The 12,357-nt window shown below is 40.4% G+C and overlaps 1 protein-coding gene across 4 annotated transcripts in view; it reads left to right on the plus strand.

Annotated features, from left to right (window-relative positions):
- The window catches only part of LOC145988830 (uncharacterized), a 197,324-nt gene that overhangs the window by 180,979 nt on the left and 3,988 nt on the right, over positions 1-12,357 (plus strand). For 3 of the 4 annotated variants that reach the window (XM_083124045.1, XM_083124048.1, XM_083124047.1), the window contains 2 exons: positions 1,027-3,863; positions 11,421-11,536. In XM_083124045.1, coding sequence (XP_082980171.1) covers positions 1,027-3,863; positions 11,421-11,536 — 2,953 coding nt within the window. Of the gene's footprint in view, positions 1-1,026; positions 3,864-11,420; positions 11,602-12,357 lie in introns of all 4 variants that reach the window. The other variant, XM_083124046.1, reaches the window with a different exon arrangement.

Here is a 12,357-nt window from a genome sequence, read left to right on the forward strand (position 1 = left end):
GGTACTCATGTTGGAGCCTGTGGTAAAATATTCAAGTCTAAATGAGCAGGCTAATTTACTAGACCATAAATAGAACGGTCACGACAGTTCAATGACGTCTATTATTATTTGAGTTCACAGAAATTCTGTCTCGTAACGTTTCAAGTTCCCAGGTCCTCGGTGCTGTGCCTTTGTATGCTGGAAATTTAGTTAGTTTAGTTTAGGGATAGCTGAGCACTTGTCACATATTCCAATTTATGCTGTTGTTGGTTTAGTTGAATGTTATAAACCCGATTCAAAATTTGTACTGCGAAAACTAATCGACACGAATTGTTCCTTTATACCTAGGTATTGTCCTATCTTCTGGATAGATCACCCTTACCACTAGTATATCAGGTGATTTAAAATACACCTCAAAACCATCTTGTTGCAATCTTCTTGAACAAAGTATACTAATGCTCGGATCTTATTCATTGATGTTATTAGATTGTAAAATATTATTTCAAAATTCTTTCCATTTTACTGAATTTTAAAGCTTCGAAATTGCCTCAAATTGCAATGGATCTAAAAACAGTTTGAAGTGTCTGCGCAGGAGCCTCCCAATGTTCTCCAGATGCATACAAATTTGCACAGCTAAAAAAACAGTAAGTGAATGAATGATGGGTTAACATTTTGGGGTACGTCGGCACACATGAACATATTTCCCCCTTCAGTGTATGCGAGGAAATTCCCCAACCTAAAATTCTTGCCTGAAAGTTAAAAAGGACTGCAAGAAGCCCCTTGAGATCTCTTCCCAAAAGTTATTCACAATAACATCCCTAAATTGTCACTACTGGCTGGCCAGAACAAAGAATTGCTGACGGTCTCGTATCTTTCCTTCCTGAGTAACTTTACTTTAAAGCGGGTGTTTGACCTTTGGATAATGTGGGAAGATGTGGAGGTAAAGGTTTTTCTTTTTGTCATCTTGAGTGGTAGACCTGTAATTAGATATATTCTTGATCTTAGCTATCAATTCTTGGTACTGAAATGTTCTTTCGTATGTTTCAGTGACTGCATTATGTCTCCCGGAGGTCAGCCTAGTCCAGATGGAGACTGGAAGCAGGAAGCCTTGTTTCAGGACGGATCTCCAAGCTCTGCGATATGCTTTGTAGACTCTAGGAGAAGTTTTCCGTGCCCTCCACTGCTGCGTCGGAGGTACTCCGTGCCAGAGGCCGTCATACGGAGGTGTTCCTTAGAGCGATCGGATTCGAACCAGAGCGACGACATGTCATTGTCGGAAGCTCACAGTTACACGTTGCCCCACGTCGAGCAGAAGAGACGAAAGCAATGGTACATCCGAGACAACAACCAGCTACAGTTTAACTCGGTCGCCAAAGCCTCGCCCACCCTGAGTTCCTCAACGTTCTCCGCTTCTAGTTTAGTCAGGGAGTACCAGAGCAAGAAATCAACTTGCTTGGAAGACGGTCGGACCGACTATTTCTTGGGGAAACCCAATGCGTTTCCGGTTCCTGAACGTCGACAGGATTTGCCAATTCCTAGGTTCTCCGCGTTGCCGCGGTCGGTGTCCATGCTGGTCAACACTTCGGCGGACTGCACGAGCTCCGAAGAACAGAACAACGATGACGATTCCGAGAGCCTTAGCCTTGTCGACAGCCTGGAGGACTTTCCGGTGAGGAAGCGTGCCATGAAACGAAGCGATCCGGTGGAAATAGCGAACGTTATCAACAACCTCATAGAAGAAGCGTCCAGGTTATCGCACAGCAACGCCACCGACAGCGACGCAGAATCACCAACGGACAAGCCGGTCCAGATCAAGCACGACGACAAGCCGGTGCGAGGGGATATCGTCATCCCGGACAAGCCAGCAACGAAACCGGCTGTGCCTCCTCCAGGAAAAGCGTTCTTCGTGTCGATGACCGACGACACCGAGGAGAAAGAGGAGGCCGTGCCACGTCCGACGATGCCGAGCCGTTTGAAAGAGAAGCTCACTCAGCGACACAAGGAAATCGAACAGAAGAGGCACATGCTTCAGCGGTCGCCAGTTCCTACCCCACAAACCTCACCGAAGAAGGTCAACTCCTGCCCATCGGTTCCTAAGCGGATCACAGAACTGAGCCCGAAAAGAAACCTCGGTAAGCGCTTCCAGAGATTCGAGTGCATCCCCGAGGAGAAGTCCATGGAATCGCAGGACGAGAAAGTCCTCGAGAAACGAAGACTGGCCCAGTCCAACAAAAAACAACGGAAAGCGCCAAGCAAGCAGTCGCACATCAACCCACAAAGAAACCACAGAAAGAAGTCAAACAATGCCGATGGTTCCAAATCGAAATCATCAGTTTCGACAACAGGATCGGAACGTGACATCCCACCGAAAGATACCTCTCGCAGCGTCGTTGGAACCGGGTGCCCCATTGTGACTTCGAGGATCAAGGTTCGTTCGAAAAGCAAGGAAGTAAAGGCAAAAACTAACAAGGCCATCGCCAAACAGTCGTCCAAAGGATCCAAACCTGAAAAATGTAGTGGAAAGACACCAGTGGATAGCTCTGAAAAAGTGGAAACTGTTAAAGATGTTCCGAAGAGTGAAACATTGAGCAACCACAAGACTGAAGAACCATCAGAAGACGAAAGAACCGAGGCAACAAACGAAATGTCACCAGATGTCCCGACTGAGATAACAAATGAAAAGACTGCAGAACAGACCGAGAAGATAGAGGTGGGAAGTGAAAATTCATCCGATCAGAAGACTGAAACGGGAAGCGACAAATCGGCCACTCGCAGCCTGAGCAAACGGTCATTCAAAGGAAAAGACGCAGTGGAAGCAAACTCTAATAAGGGGCTGCTATCTTTGTCCAAGGGCTGGTTGAATTTCTATCTCTTGAAAGAGTCAGCAACTGATAGCCAGTTGGAAGAAACCAGCGGTGTTGTAACAGATGACAATACTTGCACGAGCAGCAAGATTTCTACAGACATAAAAAGCGGGGCCCAACAGAAAACTGTGACTGTTGTTGACAATGAAAACGCCGAGCTACCAAGACAATATACCATCCAGGTAAAGACTCCAGTTACGGAAACATCATCATCTCCTGCACTTTCTACATCAGACGAAATACATCGCGTTCCCAGGAGTCTTCCTCAGCTGAAACAACCAAGTGCGCAAGAGAAAAGACAACTTATCTCCGTAGAGAATCTCCCTGGATCGTACACATCCACCAGCGAGACAGGACCAAGCGAGAAAAACTTCTCGACGGTGAGGTGCACGTGTAGACATGGGCATAAACCGGTGCTGGAGTTCCTATTACCGGACTGTCTTCAGGCAGAACTGCATCAATTCAAAATCCTGCGAAACCAGCTTCTGCACCAGCAAGCAAGGAAGTCAAAACATCATCAGAAGAGGATGTCGGAATTCAGAAGCCCTTCCCTAAGTCAGGAATCCTTCGAATCGCACGAATCTGACAGCAGTGACTATTCCAAGTCTCCGAACCATCGGAGACAAATGGAAGAGATCAGAGACGACATGTTGGAGGATCATAATTTTGGCTTACCTGTGCTTGCAGACATGGCTATGGGATCAGGGGAACTTGGAGGATCTGAGTCCTCGGACCCTGCACCAAGTTATCCTGTTGTAGTTCCTCGCCAACATAAGAAACGTGGATATCGGCAACGGTGGCGTGATCAGCACCATTCTCCTGCGTGGACTGTGACAATTGCTGGCAATTGTCCTCAGCCCGAGCTAGAGATGAAACTCACCTTTCCTGGCAAGAAGACCACGACCAGCCAATCAGATTCTGGCCTTGGGGAAGAGAATGGAGAGAAGAGCAAGCATTTCTTGCCTCCAGCTGAACCGAGTGCATCCCGATTATCTGTCACATTGAAGAACCAACAAGAAGGTAAGAATATATCTAGGTAATATCATTGTGTGTACAATGTGTCCTCTCTGTTCAGAAATAGGGCTTATGCAAGGCCTAACTAGTGGAGAGTCTAAACTCCCTACCCCCAAACATACTGATTGAACACCCAAAATTTCTTATTTGATATTGGAATTCCTCAATCATGTATGTAGTTCTTATCTGGAGGCACAACAATCAAAGCCCTCGCCCACCCTCCACTCTGGAAAGTAAACTCAAAGGTAATAGAAGGAAATGGGATATATTCTCTCTTATATGAAGCCGCAGGTAAGAGAAAAATGTAAAGAAATTAAAAAGTTTTTTTCTCAATAAAATAAGAACATTATTAAATAAGTTAACCGAGTTGGGTGTATATTGCAAAGGACATTCTGCAGTCGACAAAAGCGAAGAGACAGGCCGTTCCGCTTCCCTCAAGAGGCAACAGGAGGAAAGGGCGCCAATGCAAGGGAACAGCAGGGAAAGACTTGAGGAGGCATGTGCTACGGGGTTATTCATATGCCTGTTAAGCGGCCATGTTGCCGCTGCGGCCTAACGGATCAGCAAGTGTTGTCACACTGGATTTCCAGAAATGAGCTAAATCCCACCTAAAACGGGGATACTATTTCTCTGAAGCAACAAGAGCTAGACTGCAAAGCCAAAACTGGATTTAACTACAACTGAAACCATTTACGTAATAGACGAAAAGATAAGTACTTGATGCGATTCGTGATTTGGACAAACATTGCTCCAAAAAACTAAGTTGGCAACAGTAGAATGTACATCTGGACTTCCCTTCCACTTCTGTCGTCTGCTCTCCGCAGAAACGTCAAACTGACCCGAATGTGTGGTTCTTCTTCCCCTTTCCACCTCTTTGCAAAGAAACAGAGATGGTTGACAAGGCTCGACTACTCTTCACTGGATTTTCGCAGTAATTATCATGAGTGGTGGTTCTTTCTAGGATTGATTGTGGCTAAATAAGTCACTGAGCGGATTGCAAGAAAAAAACGAAATGAACAAAAATCCAGATCAAAGGCATGTTTTTTTTGGGGGGGGTCTTGGGTGGAGATGATAACATCTGATGACCGCGACCGGTAACACTTTTGAAAAAGTCACGCCACGCCACTGCTATATTGGCATAATATGGTTTGTCCCTGCCTTTATTCTTTCTCTAATTGTATCATGCATATTATTTTGGTCACTTATCGTCATTTCAAGATACTTGAAGTTTGTTACTGCTTCGAATTTCTTGTCATCTATTGTAAATTGGTGGTAACATTTTTTACCTTGTTTTGGTGTCAGTAGTATGTATTTGGTTTTGTTCATGTTTGTCTGTAACCCAATTTTATTTGCTTCTTCTTCTAATATCCTGTATGTTCTCTTTATTTCTTCTTCTGTTCTGGATATTATAACTACCAGTGGCATGGCGTGACTTTTTAAAAAGTTTTACCGGCTATCAGTACGACAATTATGCCTGCAAAACGTTATTACAACACACCCCCCCTCTTTTCGGTAAAGAAAACATGTCTTCGAGCTACATATTTGTTCATTTCGTTCTTGTTTTGCAATCAGCACAGCGATTTAGCCACAAACACTCCTAGAAAGAACTACCACTCATGAGACAGTTACCACGAAAATCCAATGAATGGTGATAGACCCTTGTCAATTCTTCATCTGTCTCCGTTTCTTTGCAATGAGCTGCGAAGGAGACGAACCACACTTTTCCTGGGCCAGTTTGACGTTTATGTGGTGAGCACTGAGCAGACGACAGAACTCCGCTCCTTCGTGGATGGGAAACCCAGCTGTACGTACTACTGTTGCCAACTTAGTATTTTGGAGCAAGGTTTGTCCAAATCACGAATCACACCAAGGAACTTTATTTTCGTCTATTACCTAACTGGTCTCAGTTGTAGTTCAATCCAGCCCTGGCTTTGCAGTCTACTCTGGTTGCTTCACAGAAATTGTATTCCTATTTTAGGCGGAATTTAGCTCTTTTCTGTCAATCCGATGTGACAACACTGGCTGCTCCGGTGGGTCTGAACGGCAACAGGGCCCCTTAACAGGCATATGAATAATACACCAAAGTCCTTCCCCACTCTTTCCCTGCATTGGCACCCTCTTCTCCCTTGTTGCCTCTTCAGGGTAGCGGAACGGCCTCCCTTTTCGCTTCTGTCGGCTGCAGAAAAAATGTCCTAGGCAGGCAATATCTACTCGACTGCAACGGTGTTCATTAACGTATTTAACAATGTTGTAATTTTATTGAAACAACTTTTAAATTCTTTACATTTTGCTGTTACCTGCGGTAACGTTGTCCGCATATGCGTTAATTTGGCTAAGTTTCGTAAATATTGTTTCTTTTGTCTATTTTGCTTATTATTCCATGTAGTGCTATGTTAAATAAGCATGTAGATAGTCCATCTCCTTGTTTTACTCCTGTGTTATATTCTGTTAGTTCACCCATATCGCTCCATATTGACTTTGAAATATGTAGGTTGCAGTGTCATGTTTGTTAATATAATTAATTTCTTAGCTATTTGTAATTCTGTCATAGTTTGCATTAATTTATGCCTTTTAATACTATCAAAAGCACTACAAAAGTCTATGAATAACATGTAGATTTGTATTATGTTCCTAATGTTTTTTCCATTATTTGTCTTATTGTGAATAATTGATCTATGGTGCTTCCTCCTTGTCTAAAGCCTGCTTGGTATTCTCCTATTATGTTTTCTGTTATTGCTGTTAATCTTCTATGTATAATGCTAGTCAATATTTTGTAAGTTATATTAAGTAACATGATACCTCTATAATTACTACATTCTGTTTTGTCACCTTTCTTGTGTATTGGGCACAATATTCCATTATCCCATGCTTCTGGTATGTGTTCTTCTTGCCAGATTTGTTTTATCAGTTTTGTATATTTCTTCTATCATATTTGGTCCAGAATATTTTAGAATTTCTGCTGTTATTTCATCTTCTGGTGATATATTGTTTTTTAGATTTTTTATTATCTTCTCAACTTCTTCTCTTGTTGGAGTTCCTTCTGTGTTTTGTTCGTCGTTATCTGCTGTTTGTTCTTCTCTATACATTTCATTGTATAGTTGTTCTTGGATGTGTTCTGTCCATCTTTCTAGTATGCTTTCTTTGTCTCCTACTATCTTCCCATCTCTCCTTTTACATCCTATCTCTTTGGGTTGATATCCCTTATTTATTCTCTCTATTGCTGCATAGTACTTTCTAATCTCTGACTGTTGACTAAGTTCTTCTATTTCTTGGATACTCTTTCTTATCCATTCTTTTTTCTTTTTCTTACATAAATTATTTGCCTGTTGCCTTAGTTCTTTGTATTTGTTACAATTACTTCTTGTTCCTCTTTGCAGCATGTTATTGGTTAATTATTTGCTGACATTCTTTATCAAACCACTCTTTCTTCCTTGATGTTTTCTCTTTGCCTATTACTTCTTCTGCAGCTTCTGTTAACACTTTATAAATTCCTTTCCACTTCCCTTTTTTTTTCTTGAGTATTTTGTTGTAACTTATTTTGAATTGCTCTGTGGTAATTCATCTTATTTTCTTGATTGTCAAGTTTTGTATAGTTCCATTTTGTTCTTCGTATGTTCTGTTTGGTTGGGTTATTGCTTAATCTTGTCTTTAGTTTAATTTTTACAAGAAAATGGTCTGAATCACAATTTGGTCCTCTTTGGCTTCTTACATCTATGATTGTTGAGGAGTGTCTCTTATCTATTAAAACATGATCTATTTGATTTACTGTATAATCATCTGGTGATTTCCATGTGCCCAAATGTATCTTCTTATGTGGAAAGTAGGTGCTTTTAATTACCAACCTATTTCTTATTGTGAATTGTGTTAGAAGTAAGCCATTTTCAATACTGCTTTTGTGTAGGGAATGGTTACCAATTATATCCGTGTCACTATTTCTCACTCCTATTTTTGCATTGTAATCACCTGAAATTATTATGATATCATATTTTGCTATATTTTCCATTGTTCTTTCTAGTTGATCATAGAAGTGTTCATTTTCTACATCATCTTTTTCATTAGTTGGAGCATGTACTGACAGTATACTAATATTTTGGAATTCACCCTTGATTCTTATTTTACACATCCTCTCATTAATTGGTTCAAATGATAAAACTCTTTCTCTTAGTTATTTTGTTATTATAAATCCTGTTCCATATTGTCCTGTTTTCACTGTTGTTCTGCTATAGTATACACTGCAGTGGCGGCTCATGGTGATCCAAAGTGGAGGGGCAATAGCTCACAAATTTGCTATATTGATTTGCTTTATTTTACTTCGCCTTTTGTGCCACATTTGGCTAATTTGCGAAGATGGGGATGAGTGATATGATGAAATTGATGAATGGACACTCACAAAATCCATGCCCAGGCCGGGATTCGAACACGGGATCCCTGGCGTCGTAGCGCGATGTGCTAACCACTCCGCCACGGGGGCCGGCACAAATTTGCTCTGCTAGTAATGTGAGTTTAAATGATGACTTTCGTATAACAGCCAGCGTGATAAGAAATTGATACGTTCGTGTTTACCGAATATCATGTTTTACACGTTTTAAATTAATAATTATTTAACAGTAATACGGAGAAGATGGAAGAAGAAATAGAATTCTAACAGATTTAGTCGTTTAACAGAGGGAAAAATTCAGAAGAAGGGATATTAATTTTTACACAACTTGGTAAGCACAATGACGTGCATTGATAGTGAAAATTTCTAGTAAAAAGTTACACAGAAAATGTCTCCTGTCCAACATGAATAATTGATATGTGAAATAGGGCACCAAAATAAATATCTCACTGGAAAGTTGATATCTGCTTTACCAGAAGCTCTAAAGTAAAAACTTCAAACTTACCAGAAATCTTCAGACGTGCTTGTAACTGAAATTCATCCTTCTGTCCTTCAACGCGAAATTTGCGAGTGAACTCACGACCTCCCTTCTTTGACACTTGTTCTAGATTGAAATTCGGACTAGATTTTTTGTTTATTTTTTTCATCCAGACTTTCTGGTAGAAAAACTTCGCACCAACAATTTCTCCACACTGTTCATCGCGACAAATGCACAACTACCGAAAAAGCTTCACTTCACTTTTCCATGGAAAACGAAGACTCGTTTTATTGCTTCGGGGTTGCCAGACAATTTTGCCAAATTTTAAGAAATTTGTAGTTTACAGGTTCTTGTAGCGACTCTTGGTGAGTTTAGATGACAAGTTTTTAATTTATTTAACATCCGCCTTGAAAAGAAATTGGAGAACTTTGTCACATTATCAGGATTTTTTTCAAATGTGCTAATCAAAACATGTATTTAAATCTACATGATGTATCATGTAGATTCCACATAATTGTAATCCAAATGTACTTTTCACTAAATTCAGAAATAATACAACGCATATAGCTACACGATAATTTTGCGTGTAACAAGAATCTATAGCCGACTTCCGTGGCTAGCATACCGCATTACAAAGCCAGGGCTCCTGGGTTCGAATCCCAGCATGGGTATGTGTGTTCGTTGAGAGTGCCCCTCCATCAATTTCATTATATCATCGCTCATCCTCATCGTCGTGATTACCGAAAAGTAGCAAAAAGCGACGATAAATAACAAAAATCATGCAAGAGTCTGTACTTTTTCAGTTAGCGACATTTTCTTTCCTCGTTGGAAATTGCGTTATTTATTGCTCTACTATTGTCATAAATGAATAAGATTATGGAATACAGAATATTTTTTTTAAACGGTTGGTAATTTTCTTTCTTACGTTAACTTCATTGCTTCTGGCAACTCTTCATTGTTTACCGTTCTCCGGAGAGAGGGTCAGTTTTGCCTAGGGGGTGGGTTTTGGACGACAAACCCTCCCTCCTCCCAGCCAGAGATCCCGCACGTGTTATTCCCTCAGTTCCCTCGCCTTTTACCCCTTGCGACCGCAGCTGAGAATGCTCTACGTCTTGTAAAGTGGGAGGACGGCGCCCCGCCAGATTTCTCTCGAAGTTCCGTATTCCCCCGCACGGTGGCGTGCAAACTTTGCAATTGTCGCGGAAGAATGAATACAGAACCGACTAACCAACCATCTATAAGGAATTATATATTTGCAATTCAGACAATGTAAAAGCTAATATATAAATGTTAATGTAATGCTTGTTCACTTGCGGTTGCACACGGCAGTGCGGCGTCCGTATCGTCCTTATGACCGGCCGCCCCTGATACACTGTAATCTTTTTTGTCTATTTTACCATGCCCTTGCCATCTGATCTCTTGCAGTGCTACAATAACAATTTTGCATTGTGCGATTACATTGGCTATATCTTGCATTTTACCTGTTACTAACATTGTTCAGACGTTCCATGTTGCTATGTACCAATCATATACCTTGTTCTTGCCTGGTTCGTCATCAGCGTTTCCCATCCTTATTCGAGGCTGATGTGCAGGTTTCTTAACAAGTTGCCTTTTTACGAGGTGAGGTTGTCAGCCTAACGCTCAACCATTTTAACCCTTGGCGGAGTTTTTCTGTTGGGGCTTACTCCCCTAGTTGGTTGCCTACCAAGGCTATGGGGCCATCTCCCCATGTCATTTGATTCGGGTTTCCGTCCCTTAGACCAGTTGCTTTCACCACAGCTCTTGAGCCTGGTCCTCCCTTCTTTTGCTAGTTTTGGTCCACCCCGGTTACCCGGAACCCTTGAGGGCATTCCCTTATCCGCCACCTAGGGAGGCTCCCGATGGGGGACTAGCGACCCCACAAGGGGAGACGTTTTAATACAGGGGTCTCAAATGTTTTTCCTATAGCGGCCCATTTTCTTATTGTATAAGGGACTGCAGGCCTCACTGTTCGTCACATTCACAGAGGCAGTGATAGCTTTACAAGTAAATACATAGTTTATGTTATTTGATATACATTCATTTACTGTACTCTTTCCTTATGAAACAATATATCACCATTGGCAACTATTACAAAGAACATGTCATGCATGAATTGAGTTTAGTCACTGCAACATAACAAATAAGCATAATGAAATGGAGTTGCATATTATTTTGTTTCAAAAAAGCACAATAACCATTACAGGCTTTAGCAGGCAGCTAGGAGGGCCACAGGTTGAAGACCACTATTTTAATACATGGTCTAGTGATTTTATGTATATGTATTAGGTGAGTAACAATAAAACACACATTATAAATGTAACTCAATAAATTTTTAACATTTCACACAGGAAATTAATATTTTGAAATACATAACTGTTTCTGATATTTGTTATGCTTATTAAAAGAAATTAATTTGTTTTTCTATCAAAAGACTTACTGTAAGCATGTAGAACATACTGAACAGTAGTTTCTGTCCTATTCAGCTTTCCATGTGATCACTCGTTGCCAGGTAAAGACATAACTTCGTACTTTCCGATCTGTTAGTGAGGTCAGCATTTTCTTGCATGCTATTTCTAAGTAGAGTATATATTGCTTTGATAGGGCAATGAGTAATTGCATGGCTTTCAGAAAAAAAAGCCAATGTTTAAGTATGCCACTAATATCTTTATGTTGCTTACTTTGTTAGGAGGTTCAGAAAAAGCAAAGGAAATTCAGCCAAAATCTGGGAAGAGAACATATCAATGTCTCCCAGATTTGCAGTACCATCCTGGCCAGAACATGAACCCAAAGAAAGCCATTAAGGTATTAAAATGTAAAAGGATTGATTTATTGTAATAAACACTTGGATGTCTCTATCTATCTCTTAGGTAAATTATTTTCATATCTGGCATGCACTATCACCTTCAAACACTCAAAATACACTCTCACTAGTGACTCCAATCGACGTTGATGAAAAGAAACAAGCAACAAAATTATACAGCTTTCTTGGTGGTGGTTTTAGGAAATTTATCCTGCATTAGTGCACTTTCTGTTACTGCAATTGTGCTCAGGTTTGATTCCCAGGGAAGCCTAAAATTTTAGTGTTAGTTCAGCATCATGAGACAGGCCTGTAGCAAGAATTTTTTAGGAGGGAGGAACAAATCCAAAATGTTATTGGAGTATGTGACCACCAATGCTATGGTAGTATTGCAGCTACATGTACAATTGTCAAGTTAAAATATTATGGTCCAAAGTAATGGAAAAAATTCAACTCGCCAATAAAATCTTCTGACCTGACAATCAGCAACATAGTGGCTTACAGCAAAGGCTGTCTGGCATTCAGTTTGGTGCTTATTATTTACATTCAATTCCCAGAAGTATTCAAATAGTATTGTATTCCGCAAATTAACAATGTTTTTAAGATTAATTTAATTTACTTATACTAGCAAAATTGAACAGCCATGATAATTAGAAAATAATATATTACAAATTAAATGTTACGCAATATCAATGATTCGTATAATGAAGAACATGTCTGAATGTGAGTTAAAGAAAAAATATATGGGGATAGTGATTGGGATAGTGATTAAAAGAAGAAAAAAAAACATTCATTTATGAAAGTACAAAATCAAAATCAAAATTCT

Source organism: Lepisma saccharinum, chromosome 6, assembly GCF_977018435.1.
Source record: "Lepisma saccharinum chromosome 6, izLepSacc3.1, whole genome shotgun sequence".
Taxonomy (NCBI): Eukaryota; Metazoa; Arthropoda; class Insecta; order Zygentoma; family Lepismatidae; genus Lepisma; species Lepisma saccharinum.